The 14,080-nt window shown below is 38.3% G+C and overlaps 2 protein-coding genes across 3 annotated transcripts in view; one reads left to right on the top strand and one right to left on the bottom strand.

The window, feature by feature from the left end:
• Nucleotides 1-234: 234 nt before the first annotated feature.
• LOC106519723 (uncharacterized) lies at nucleotides 235-7,634 on the top strand. Its single transcript, XM_014011507.1, has 10 exons — nucleotides 235-392; nucleotides 1,027-1,172; nucleotides 1,320-1,401; nucleotides 1,722-1,857; nucleotides 2,355-2,557; nucleotides 2,651-2,787; nucleotides 3,444-3,585; nucleotides 3,851-4,135; nucleotides 4,232-5,428; nucleotides 5,569-7,634. The coding sequence occupies exons 1-10, from the start codon at nucleotides 267-269 to the stop codon at nucleotides 7,447-7,449; spliced, it is 4,335 nt and encodes a 1,444-aa protein (XP_013866961.1). The 5' UTR covers nucleotides 235-266; the 3' UTR covers nucleotides 7,450-7,634.
• Nucleotides 7,635-9,433: 1,799 nt separating this feature from the next.
• zgc:152951 (uncharacterized) overlaps nucleotides 9,434-14,080 on the bottom strand; it is a 9,633-nt gene continuing 4,986 nt past the window's right edge. For both annotated transcript variants that reach the window (XM_014011505.1, XM_014011504.1), the window contains exons 4-9: nucleotides 12,733-12,806; nucleotides 12,397-12,594; nucleotides 12,095-12,232; nucleotides 11,725-11,814; nucleotides 11,472-11,615; nucleotides 9,434-11,387 (exon numbers count right to left, since the gene is read on the bottom strand). In XM_014011505.1, the coding sequence (XP_013866959.1) occupies nucleotides 11,259-11,387; nucleotides 11,472-11,615; nucleotides 11,725-11,814; nucleotides 12,095-12,232; nucleotides 12,397-12,594; nucleotides 12,733-12,806 (773 nt within the window). In that variant the 3' untranslated portion in view covers nucleotides 9,434-11,258. The remainder of the gene's footprint in view (nucleotides 11,388-11,471; nucleotides 11,616-11,724; nucleotides 11,815-12,094; nucleotides 12,233-12,396; nucleotides 12,595-12,732; nucleotides 12,807-14,080) is intronic.

The following is a 14,080-nucleotide window of genomic DNA, read 5'->3' as shown; positions in this document are numbered from 1 at the left end:
TCATAATAATGAGATAGCTAAGTCATAATTATGAGATAGCTAAGTCATAATTATGAGATACAAGTTTTGTTGTTTTATTTATCAGGGTGGCGGAAATGGGCTTCCACATTAAATAAAAGGAAATTTAAAATAAATAAAAGAATTATAAATTCCCTCTTGGTTGCCAGGTTGGTGATGCCCTCCTTTCGGGATTATGCGTTAAAGACAGGCGGACGCTGCGGAGCAAATCTGGCAACCATGAGTATGCGCTGGATCCAGCAGACAGTATGGCGGACAACGAAAGTGATTTAGAAACAGACGGGCTTGAATTAGCCCTGGACGCTCTTTATTTGAGACACTGCAGCGACGAGTCTTCTCTGAACAGCAAGGAGTACTGCTCTGAGTTTTGTGAGGTAGGTTAGGATCGTTTTCTTAGGCGAATCACTGAGTCGTTGTTTGTTTAGTGCTAACGCGGCTAGCCTCTCCAGCTAACATTAGCCTCCGATCTGGCACTATTTGTGCAGGTATTGCTGCAAAAACTCATCGCCAACTGTGCATTAATAACCGTATTTAATATTTTAAAAGCCAGKTAATTGTCTTAGCAACTCACAATAACGACAATGCTCATTGTCTGGCGTTGTAAACATCWCTTACCTTTGTTACTCTTTAGTAAAGCTAAGCTAATTGACACGATCCTTGAGTCTACTWAACAGGGAAGAATGCTATAAATAAAATAGTTTTTACACATTAAAGATGTATTTAAGTGCTACTCTGATGTAAATATATGTTGGTAGTTTATAGTAGGAGCTAATATAAATAGAAAAACACGATATATATTTAGTTTTTGTAATCTTTAACATACCTTCAATGCTCTAGTTTGACAAATAACTACAGAGCTGCTTTATTTTCTAGTGAATTGTTACAGTTTTTGCTTTGATAATTTGTGGTCATGAGCAGAGGTTTGTGAACTATAATATTAGCTGCATCTTATTTTCCACTTGGTGTTCTTTTATCGTTTACTAATTTTGTTTTGTTTTTTCTGTACAGCTTGTAGAAGAGTACACAGGTCAGTGGCATGTCCCTCTCCCTCAGCTCAAGGTGCTGCGGACTGCACTCTGCAATTTTACCAAAGCCACGGCTGCCTTTCCTGATGACTGTCAGCACATCCAATATGTCCTCAGCAGTCTGGCCTTGTGAGTTCCTTACCTTTCAGATGGACAACTCCTCTTATTTATTTGAATAACTATCACCACAAAATATTAACTAGCAGCACAGCATCTTTGCTAACTGCTTTGAGATGCTTTTTTGCTGGACTTACTCTCTTCCTTTTTGTCCTGTAGGAGCTTCTTTGAACTGATGCTGTTTTTCAGCAAAGAAGAGTTTGTGGAAGAGCCTTTAAAAGACATCCTTGATACTTTCCAGGTGATTGCATCTAATTGTTCTGCTCCTTAGTTTGGTTCATTACAACATGCAGTAGCAGGGCAGAAGAAATTGCTGCTTATAAGCGCTTCTCATTTTTAGGCTCGCTTCACAAACAATAGGCTGAAAGTACAGTAAACACAACAAAATTGATCTCGTTTTAGCAGGAAATTTCCTAAATATTTACCATTTGTAACTTAGGTTAATATTAAAAATGTCGTTATAGATCAACCACATTTTAAACTTTTATAATTTGATGTTCCACTAAAATATAATGGTTAAACCTTGAAGAAACTTTGACATAATTTTGTTTTTTTATGCAGGAATGCCACTGTAAACTACTGAGGCACAGGAACATCTACCTTCAGCATGTGAAGCAGATTATGAAGTGTGGAGGTCCATGGGAGAATCCAGTGTTGCAAGGAATTTTAAAAGAGGCAGAAATGCCACCAAATGAAGGTAGGCATCTATCTAAACCTAATTGTTGAGGAGGTTGACTGGAGTTTGGCCTTTTATGTTGTTTCACTGAAAGTTACTTGTAGCACACAGGTCTGTGGGGTAGTAGTTCTAATTTTTGGAAAGCTGCAAGTTTTATTTTCATATCATTAATTGTTTATTCATCACTATTGGACCATTTGTAAATTAGATTTAATATTGAAAATGTCATTATAGATCAAACACATTTTAAACTTTTATAATTTAACAATTTGAACTTCTCAGTTCAAATTCTTAGAATGAGAAGTTTTGTGTTTTTTGTTGCATTACGTTGAGCATTTATAATGAAACTAGACATCGTCCTTGATTTATTATTGAAGTAGTCTTGTTCTCTTGCAAACATGAAAATTATTATTCACAAAATGATTTTAAGTGTAACATTTTGAAAAGTATTTGTTGATGATGATCTTTTTTTGTTTGTTTGGAAAATACTCTTTAACAGTCAAATTTCTTCTGCACAGTTGAGAACTACTTGGGTTCAGAATTGCCAATATTCCTGGAGCTGCGGGTTCGATATCTGCAAGCCTGTGAACGAATGCAGGAAGCCATGGCTCTATCTAAATGCTGTCTGGAAAATCATGAAACTGGAAAGCATCTGTACTTCCATCAGGCCTACCTGACCTGCCTTTACAAGGCCTCACTGTATGAAAATCTCCAAAAAGAAGTAAGACGCAAAGAACACGACAAGCTAAAGAAAAGGATTAGTGATATTCATCATTGTTGTCCATGTAATCATTGAAACAATGTTGTTCCTCAGATGGCAGAAATAGATGGCCGTGATGCAGTGGAGATTATTTGCAACACAGAGAGTGTGGAGAAAGATGAACTTTTGTTGTCATTGTGCAAAACGTTTCTCATTCGGCAGCTAAATAATGGGGACATGTATTACATCTGGTAAGTGTGACATTCGTACAAGTATGGTGCATTATGCAACATATACTGTATATGTATATATATATTTTTTTCTCCTATGCAAAACAGCATGGTTGGTATGACATTAACCATGCTTCAAGACTGATTCATTTATTGATTGATTCCCCTGCATGCTGTCAGATTAGCTCCAGACCATTTTAAACATTGACCTTACAAGAACTCAACTTTATATTTTTGTTGTTGTTACAGTTGACTGAATTCTGCTAAATGAATACTAAAGGTCAATGTTTCCAAGACATTGCCCTGATCACTACACTGCCCCATTAAATGTAGCTTCTTTTAGAGCATCCTGCAGCCTCAATGTTTTAGATGTATTTATCTGTCTGTGATGTCCAAAAATATCAATTATCATTAGTCCAGACAGGCTTCATTTCTTTATTGCACAGCTCTGATGATCATGGTCCTGCTGTTAAAACTTTAAATGGTAGTGACACAGATTGATGCATTTTACAGGAGACCAGTTATTATCCTCACCCGTTTTAATGTTTTAGCTTGGATGGATAGATGATTTTAATGTTTTAGCATTACAGATTAAATGATATACAGTATACTTGGGACAAAAATATGTTTTATTTATTTATTTATTTATTTATTTATTTATTTATTTTAATGTGCAGGGACTTGGTTTTCATCTGGAGCAGGTTGTATCTTAGGGCCCATCCCTCTCGACAAGGATTCCTACCTGAGTGCTTACAGCTAGCGTCTTCTGTTACCAATGTCAGAGCCATCTTCCCTTTCATCAAACTGGTCACTACAGAGGTGAGAATTCCTGCAGTGTTAAAATAAATATAACAAACAAAAACACATCTGCACATTGTCTTAGACTTAATCATAACACTTTGAATGATTAACAATTAAAATATCCCTTCCTTTAAATGTTGAATATACATAAACACAGTTGAAACTTACTACTTTTGTATGTTTCATACTAAAATGTACCTTTTTTAAATAGTTTAAATCATTTAAGTTTTCCTATGTGCAACATTTAAGTTTTTTAATCCATTCTTTTTTTTTCTTGAAATAGCTGGGCACTGAAGGGGTCCAGGTCTGTGTGGAGCTCTGTGCCAGAGCCTTACAGCTGTGTGATGCGCAGGCTGACTCTGTAACCCAGTCCCTGGTCTGCAAGACGATCGCCTTCCTGTTGCCTCATGACCTGGAGATTTGTCGAGCGTGTGCTCTGCTTGTTTTTTGCCAAGAACGAAGCCTTGAGGCGTACCGAACTGTCTGCCTGCTTTACATGCATCCTGATGAGGAGCAGCATCCTCATAATAACCCTGTCCGGACTAATGTTCGCTTTCATATTCTGCAGGTTTGTACATATAAATAATATATAATTATACAGATGTCACATGTCTTATGACCTGTGCATTTTGCCATTTTAATTTCTTTTCTCTTTTATTTTTAGATGCTCAAGGAGCGCCTGTGTTTTGACCCAGAATTTTGGAACCTTTTCGCTCTCCGGACTCATTGTTTAGAGTTGATGAGTGACAACATAGTGAAGGATGCCGTACTTATTGAGATAAAAGAGGAAGAGGAGAAGGCATACCACGAGGAAGAGGAGAAGGCATACCACGAGGAGCTCTTACCAAATAACCGTATAAATGAGTCATGCACTGTAGGCTTCAATTCACGCCACTGCACTCAAACAGCACTTGTGAATCAGGACCACCTACAAAAGCAAACTGTAGATGTAGAAGAGAAAAAGTGTGTTGTACCAAACAACACTTCTCTAAAGAGTAGGAAATGGAGGCACAGACTCAGAGAGCGAAGGCAGTCCTTGTCTGATGATGAGTTTGAACCAGGTAATGATCCAGAGTTCAAATATAATGTTAAATCTGCTTCTCTGAGGAATAAACCGATGTACTCACTGAGAAAAAATCACTCTATCAGAGAGCATTCTGCCTCTGTTAAGCTCCCTCGGAACCGCAAAAGAGAATACCTGTCTAGATGTGTTAAGAGTCAAATTCTTAAAAGGAAAGGTCGGAAGAAGAGATGGTTGCAAGGTATCCCAAGGTTGGAACAAGCGCAGACTTGTAAAGAGAAGAAGCTCATCGTTGGAGGCGAAAGACGAGGAAGAAAGCCTTTACCAAAACCGGAGCTTTCTTTCCCTGATAATGAAATATACCTTTCAGAGGAATCTTCTGGTTTTGAGGCAAAGACAAACACAAAAGACACCCAGCCAAATATGCTTTATGAGAATATTAAACTTGTGATCAAATGTGAAGAGAAAGAAAATGGGTTTGAGAATCTGAGGGATACTACAATGGAAAATGGAGAAGACTCAAACTTAGTTTGTGGTCATAGTCCAAGTAAACCCAGCCAAGAGGAACTACAAACAAAGCTGGAGGCTAAACTATGTGATGATCCCCAGAGTCGGGGTCAAGCAGCTGTTCCTGCTGCTGAAGCTAACCCTGAACTTGATGGTCCACTTTTTGAGTTCCTTGATAATCCAGTGGAAATGTTTCACAGTTACTCCCTTCTATCCGGAAACATTGATGAGGAGACACCACAACCTCCAGAACCCAGTGCATTGGATGAAATTAACGGTGAAGCAGAACAGGAACCCAAGCCAGAACCAGTTACTAAAGTTTCAAAATCTCAGGCAAGTTATTTGCATTTGTTGATCCTATTCATTAACCTACCTATGCATTGGATCTCATAAGATACTCAGTTGCTTTGTTTTGTAGTTCTATCATGTTCTGCTCAATCTCATGCACAATTTTTTTCCCCCTTTTTTTTCAGGTAAAAGCTGGCTCAACATGGAGAGAAAGAGTACTTCGCACTCAGCTGTATGGACATTTGATACACTTTTGCAAGGTCTGCGATAAAACCTATAAGGGTTTGAATGTCATGAGACATGCAGTCTCTCATCTAAAGAATAAAAGACCAAGGTGCATACTCTGTGGAAAACGCTTTAAACTGTTTCATTTGGCCAAAAAGCACATTTTGGACCACATCGATGAAATGTGCAAACAGAAACCGGACACAGAGAAAAAGCTCCCTGCAAACGGTATCAAGGAAAACGTGGGAAATGAGTGCCAGCCTCAGGATGAAAATCAGAATTCTGATTCTAAACAAAAAACTTCTGAACAGAAACCTAGAGGCAAAACGAAAACAATTCTTAGCAGGAAAGACCGCATCATCAAAAACATCCGCACTCTCATTAAAAGATCTTGGGTGCTTTGCAAAAAAGGTCAAAACCCAGATGCAAGTACAATAGAAAAACAAATGGACTTCAAGGATGAGCAGGTAGTCATTACGGATGATCTGGTGATAATAAAAGATGCAACTTTGATGGAGACAAAAGGGGAAGAGTTGAATGAGTCTGGAGCAAATGGTGTTAGTGTGGACAAAACGTATCATCTGTGTCCATCAGAGTCATGTGACAAAGTATTTCTGAAGATTGGCGGTACACTGTCGAGGCATGCTATCAAACACCATATTGATGAAAATGGTGTGCTAGAAAAGGTTTTCGTTTGGGCCAAACACAAGTGCAGCTTTTGTGGCAGGCAGATAGACTTCCTTCCGCAGTTCAAGGACCACATAAAGCTCCACAACCTCCCTCTTCCTCTCTTCTGCTATCAGCAGGGGTGTGAACAGCGCTTTTCAACTCAGCATGATTTAAGGGATCATATCAATACTCACACGCCCTTATTGCCTCAGTGTCTATACCCAAAATGTGAGAAGATTTTCTCAAGTATACATGGACTGTATGACCACGAATGGAGGCACTACATTCCAGTGCCACAGCGAGAGGAGCTGGAGTTGGGACCCAGTAAATCGATGGATCCAAGCGAAGAAGCACCATGGAAGCAAAGAGTAAAGGTGGAGGAGATTTGGCTTCAGAATAAAAAGAATCAGATGGAGACTCCGACTCGAGTTTTTCACACAAATTGGATTAAATTGGAAGATGAACGCTGTGAAAAAAGTATCACTGACAGTTTGAATGAACCTGAAGCTGAGAGATGTAAAAGTGTCCCAGACAAAAGTCAAACTTTGTCTGTGCACGATGATGGTTCAGCAACAACAGTCAATCATGAGCACAAGGCTGATGATGTTAAACCAACTGTAAATGGAAATGAGGAGGTGATGACAAAGATAAAGGAAGAAATCCTGTCCACTCCCCATGCTGCCGTTAAAACCAGTTCCAAGAAGAAAGCTGAAAAGAAGAAAGGTGGAAAAAAACCTCGGGACTGGGATATCATAAATGTCAAAAATTCCACAGAAACTACCACCTTGGTTGAGGGAATTGAGAAGAACATGGCAGAGCCGCACATCACCGAGCACAAAACTTTCAAGCCTGAAGATCCTGCCTATGCGCCGTTTGTAAAAGCCCCCTTTATCCGTCCTCCACCTTCCACATACCTAGATGAATCTCTGCTCTCGATGCGCAAGAGGAGGGCCGTCGATGAGCCCCCTGTCCAAAAACCCTCCCACAACCGTTATAAGAAAAAGAAAGAGGCCGAAAAAGAGCAGCAGGAGCTTGTAGACCCAGAGCTGAAGGTCAGACATCGCTGTGACAAATGTCTCGCCTTCTTCAGCACCTTAGAAGAATTGCAGAAACATCAAGCACTCAACACCTGCTCTTCTCTCTTTGGTTTTGATTCTGACGATGAAAGTTAGCATGATGGATTTACTGATTGAGACAGTGCAGCATAAAACCTCTAAGCTTTTCCAAAAAAAAAGCCACTTATTATTATTTTTATTTCACGTCTCCGAATAGGAACGTCTACTGGATTTTGTTGCATTTATGTTATTAAAAGAAAAGAAAGCACTAAAATATCTCATTTGTTAAAAGCAATAAAATATCAGACCATTTTGTCTTAATTTAATGTAATTATATATTGCATTATTTGACCATTTTGTTTTTGTTTCATGATTATTTTTCTGAAAACTAAAAGAAAATCTAGGATTTTCTAAATGATTTATAACAAAGGCTGTTAAAAATTGCTGTTAAATTCAGTGAATTTCTTCACAATTGGTCCACATCAGTTTAAATTGTCAGTGTGTAAGAATTTAACTCATCTTTGTGCTTAAAAATATAGTTTTCCAAATAAATTAGACCCCCATTTTGAGCACATTGCAGATATAATACAGCCATGACCAACAGTTTTGGCAGTGATGTTTTGAGGCTGTATCATGACTTTATGATGCACTGAAAAACATCTTTCACAAGTTTCAGAAGTTTTTATTACCAACATTGTCAACGTTATACAATGTTACATTTTGTTGAAGTAACATTTTAAGTTCTAGCTAAATGATTATGTTTGCCCCCCCCCCCCCCCCAAATTGCTTAATAGTCTTCTAAGTAAATCTTACACATTTTAATTAAAAACAGCTACCTTTAAGAGTTAAAACGGTGCTTCGGGATAGCTGTTTCTGTAAGTTAAACAGGGTTTTCTATTATGTTACTAAAAAAACAATCATCTACCTATAAACCAAAATGTCTGAAATGTATAACGCTACATACAGTAACTTTAATTTTCTGTGTGTCATTGATAATGTGCTTATTTTGACTAGTGCCAAAACAGAATCAGTGTTTGGAAAGTAGAAAGATGAACTTATTAATCACTGACGGTCCGCTTTACATTCAGTTAATTTTAAATCCAGCTTTTGATTAAATATTTTAGTTTTACTGTACGAATTTTTTTAGATGCTTTTTCTGTTGAATTGTTTTTATTGAATTGGTTTGACAGGACTGTGAACTTAAACCTGCTTATCTATGTACAAATGTTAATAGGTTGATTTTTGTAAATGGCTTATATATTTTTTTTAAGAATGAGGTGAATAAACAAATGTTAAAACAGAAAATTGTCATGGATAACTGAGTTTTTTTAAGGTGACAGTTTACAGAACATGAGAATTTTGTGTAAAATGTCATTGTAGTTAGGGCTGCACAATATCAGAAAAACCTGCGATGTGTGATAACATTGCTTAAAATTGGGATGACGAAATGAAGAAATATCTATAGTGTTGATATCTTTCTGCGCTGGGTTTAAAACACAAAACTAAGACATCATTTCCATTCCAACATTTTTTTTTCATTTATGTGCAACTAGACCGCTGCTGTATTAGCAGTCAAACAACAAATTGCATGCAATAGTTTCGACTAAATACTGAAAAACGCCCGTTGCTATATTTTTTAAATAAAACCCTCTGAAAAAAAAAAGAACTTTAAAAAAAAGTTAAACCATTTTGTTTATCAGACAGATGTTGACAAAACAAGCATTTGAGCCACCCATTTATGGCAGTTTATGCAGGTTTTCGCGATGTGCCTATTACACACTGTTATCRCGATGACGATTTGCGCTATATTGTGCAGCCCTTATTGCAGTGCTTAAAAAGTGACCTGAGAGGAATCTAGAGCAAATTTTCTGTTACTATTTGAGATTAAGTCATGTATCGGAACACTTTCCATTTTACTTTGACCATGTCAAGTTCAAAATACCAGTGTGACAAAATGGGTAAAATTGTGTATTATGCCAAATTTGCATTTGTAGGAAATGCATGTCAGAGGCAATTTACTGGTACAAACACAAAATAAGTATGCAAATGCATTAGATGACAAGGTAGACAAAAGAGAATAAAGGTCTTGATTGATCAAATGTCAACTGCTGGAGAAAGCATTACTTTTTATTGGCGGTTTGGTAATGCACATGCATGAAAATAATGGCTTATTGAAGCCAACTGCATGCAATCCAGTGGTAACAGGAAAAATAAACAGACTCAACATGTTTCTTTATTCGGCATTGCATATTTACTGTTGAACATATTGCTTAAGGAAAGGGGATAACAATGKTTTTATTGAAATTATTTAAAAAGGCTTTTGCATAAACGTTTCCTGATACATGAGGTAATTTTGAGGAGGTACAAAGAACATCGTCGAAAGGTAATAATCCCTTTTGTGCCATCCACTTTACCCATTAAATGTCTTTTTCTCAATGTAATCAGCCTCTTCACTTGATAACAGCTAAGTGTACTAAAGGCTTGCATTTAAATATAAAGTATGTATTGTAAAGACAAGTGTGCAATCCTGGAACACAGGCCTGCATTCAAGGTTTTCCAGTATCCCATGCAGTTAAAGGCATTCCAGCTCAGACACATGCTAATTCAGCTGTTTGCTTTGGTGCTGCTAATAATTTTATAAAGTAAAGGAAAATCTGCTGTTTTACAAAGATGTACAGAATGAGCTGTCAGGACTTAAAAAGCATGCAGCATTTATTAGTGCGGTGGTAAATAACCCAGATACTGTTTAAAATACAGCTCCACCATAATAACTTAAAATAATTTAAGCAAGGTAAGTATCATATATTAAATATTGTGTAATGCTGACTTGAAAAAAAAAATACATTTCCAGAAATAAATTAAAACTCAKGTATCTAACCAAATTAATTCTTCTTTATAAGTTAGACTGATAAAGATTCACACACCTTCATAAATGCAGCTCAAAAACTCCCATGTAGTTCAAAAGTGAACAACCATTTATGAAAAAGGCTACAAATATGTCTCGGTAGCATTAAAAGTCAGCTATAAACATGCAAAGTGTCAAAGTGCGTTCCAAAATTTAAGTACTTCATAGTCTTATTTTGCTAAAAAAAACGTAGCAGTAGCTCTTTATTAAAGACTTTCAAAGGAGGACTTGGATCAAAAGGAAGGTGTAAGGATAAAGGCATATATAGGAAGGGGAGGATTACCTCTGAAGACAGGTAAAAACACTGAATAATTGATGCAACGGCACTCAAACGTGCTTTGTAAGTTCAGCCAAAGAACTTACCAGCAGTTATATGCACATAAACCTGGATCACATGCTTGGATATGTAAAATGTGTATCCAGGATATTAAAGTAAATTTTCTTGAAGTGTAAAACCCACAAAAGCTATTATTATTCTTATACGCAAAAAGACGAAATGAACATTTTTGCCATTTGTAGACCTAAAAACCCAAGTTTGCACCACTTGAAACAGTGGCTTTATGAGTTTGAAAGGTTTTGATATGGCTTGTCAAGGTAACATCTGCTGGGAATAAATGTCCACCCCATGAATAATTCAGCCAGTGTTGAACCAAACTGTAATTGTAATCTTTCATTCCTGAGTTGCTGGCGAAGACAAGTGAGCGCGGAGCCCGTAAGGATTACAGTTAATAACAGAATATGCTTAACGTGGCTATCAGCTGATCTGCTGGAGCACGAAATGTTGAGTGTGCAAAATCTGATTTTCTACTTGTGTAACAGCCACAGTGGGGTTTAGAAGATATAACTAAGACTTTAACGCAAGAGGAAGCCTACAGCAGGATTATGTTTTAGAGGTGCAGTGCAAACCTGCCTCTGTCACAACTACATTTGGTTTAAACTTCAAAGTCAGTCTTCTGGATTCAAGCAAATGTGACAGAGTATAGAAAATTTAAAAAAGCAACCTTAAACAAAGCATTCATGCTCAGTGGGAGCTGTTGGAGCTCCAGTCATAAGGGAGGAAGCTGACTTTAGTCTTCCCAGCAGAAAGGACACCCTGCAGGCTGCTCTTCTTTGGAGAGTCTCCCATATGATCCAGCACCCATTCCAGCAGCTATAAGAAAAACAAAGCCATAAATAAAGAAAAGCTGAACGTGTTCGTTGATTGTGTGTGTTTCTGTAAACGATTTCAAACGACCTTCTCATCGGTGCCTCCAAAGTCAGCCTTGTACCACTTAAATATCTGACTGAGCCRTACTTCTCCTTTCCCAGGATCCACCACACAGCCACTGTCGTTCTCCAGGAAGGCTTCAGCTGCTGTGCGGAGCTGGGTGTCAATATCCTGAGAGGGTTTCAGTACATCAATAATGAGATTCGACCGCACACTGTATAGTGTTGGCCATCATTGCCTTTGTAATTAGCAATAAATCGACACAAGAATCTAAACTCACCTCTGGACTGTAGGCTTTGATAGGTGGGCAGCCCTTTGCACCACAGTTCAAGGCAAAGTGAACGAGAGGCTCAGCATCTGGAAGYGCCACCTTGTGGACAATAAAGTGTCATTTAGTTACTCTTAAAGTCTTAACTTTGGTTATAAAAACTGAACAGTTTTTGACCACTTTTATTACCAAGGAACTAACTATTGTGGTCCTAAATAAATCTAAAAAGTATAATGGTTGTTTATTAGGTATAATTTGTATGCTTCAACCAGTCATAATCAGATTGTAAGTCCACCTCAATTTTATGAGTGAAAAGCAGCAAAGCTTGGAAACAACTGGTCTAAAGAAAGAGGTCTGCGACATGATTAAAACGTGTAAAAACCTGAAGCCGTGGGTCTGTATTGGAGAAGGGCCTTCGCAGCTGTGCAACACCTTTTCTGTTCCCTCTCAGGACACCGTTTTCTATGTCTTGCAATGTGAAAACCTCTCCTCCAATAAAGTAGCTCACGTAGTTGAAGAACTGTAAAAAAACAGAACGGTTTACACGAACAGAAAGCAACACATTTGACAACAAATTAGAAAAGGGCTAGTCTAAAATCAACATGGTAGCTGTGTTGGTTTTGTTGAAAGTGTTCATGGTCTTTAGATTGAGGAGCATTTTTTGGTGCAGCTGTGTAAACCTACCCTGTACCTCTGCCACATGTTGGTGGGGACCCCCAGCCGTAGGTACCCGTGGATGACTAAGGCATTGTAGATGTTGATGAAGAAGGCCAGCTTCTCCTCCCGGCTCAGTGACGGCAGCTCTACCCTTTGCAGCTGAATGGCTAGCTCACAGTAACGCTCAAAATCAGGGTTCGCAGACAATCCTTTGTAGTCCACAGACTACAGGAGGAGACAGAACAGCTTTAAAAATGCTACAATCAAAATTGCATAAGGCATTTTTTTTATTATGAGAATTAGCTTTAACATTATTGTAATGTAGGCAAGCAGCCAAAAGCTTTGCATCGCTCAGGATATTACCTTGCCATCAGCAGAGAGATGCTTCGAGAACAATTTCAGGATCATCTCTCGTACAAGCAAAGACAGCTCAGCAGCTGGAAAACAGCAGAGTCAAAGCTGGTAAAAACGGCTTTGAAAGTTTTGATTTGCTGCTCAGTGTGAGACGAAGCCGAAACTAAATCAACAAACAATTAGAATGTTTTTTTCTTAAAAGCTAGGAGTAGAGTTAGTTTTTTAGTGTGCAGCACGGAGCTGGGCAACAAGCCTCCCCACCACCACAAAATACACCGAAAATCAAAAATAAGACAAACATAACAAATGAGTTACGTTTTTCGGGAAACTAAACCAAACATGCAGCAAAGCAGAACAAGGTTTTGGAGCTGAGGTTTACTAATATATTGTTAGCACAAATTAAAAACTATGACTTTAGCTTAAAAGCTCTGCAAAAAGTGAAGAGAACCCGGGCCGTGCGTACCAAATCCACAGTCAAGAGAGAACATTAGAAGGTTGAGGCTCAGCAAGAAGCTAGAAGGTGATCTGCACAAGCTCCAAGTCTGATCATCTCCTGACCTACCCTGTACCGGTCTGCAGGCTGCAGTTTGTCCTGTACAGTGTGTCCATGGTGTGTTTTCCTTCACCAAAACAACCATCTTTCTTCCCACAGCCATGTACACTGACCATGTACTTCCTCTGCATCAGTGACTGCCCTGTTTTACAGGCCTCGGCTCCATCTAGCACACACACACGCACACRTGCGCGGTCACAGTCAAGAACTGAATTTGACTTGATGAATCAGTCCGGTGAGTTTTCACATTTCACATCAGAAAGCTTGACCGCCTTACTTACCCATGCCCTTCTCTTTTCGCAGCCAGTCAACCAGCCGGCTGCCTGAGAAGCTCTTTTTCTATAAAGTCAGTCCCCTACGACTGCCAATCACACCGCCCTGCTTGAGGTCCTCTATCAGGTCAGCCAGCTCATCTCTCTCACGCTTAAACTCTGTGGGTTGTAACATTCCAAAGCTACGCACAGACACACACAGGTATAGATGTTCAAACCTACAAATATGCAGAATGTGGGTAACACTGCAGTCCAGTTTAATCTCAGTCTGTGTGTGAATATTCTTATACTGATGGTTAATAACTAAGCAAATAATATTTCTATTTAATATGGTACATGGACTGAACTTATACAGTGCCTTATCAAGTCACATGATGACCTTAAAGCAGGGGTTCTTAACCTTTTTGACCTCGGGGCCCAATTTATTGAACATAAAAATGGCACGAGGCCCAGTCACACATTACCAATGTACAGATTAAAATGATAATTATTCTAAATCTTGGTTTAAGTTTTTATTGTATTTACATTATAA

Source organism: Austrofundulus limnaeus, unplaced genomic scaffold, assembly GCF_001266775.1.
Source record: "Austrofundulus limnaeus strain Quisiro unplaced genomic scaffold, Austrofundulus_limnaeus-1.0 Scaffold81, whole genome shotgun sequence".
Taxonomy (NCBI): domain Eukaryota; kingdom Metazoa; phylum Chordata; class Actinopteri; order Cyprinodontiformes; family Rivulidae; genus Austrofundulus; species Austrofundulus limnaeus.
The sequence above is the reverse complement of the archived record's forward strand: the minus strand, read 5'-3'. Positions and strand labels throughout refer to the sequence as shown.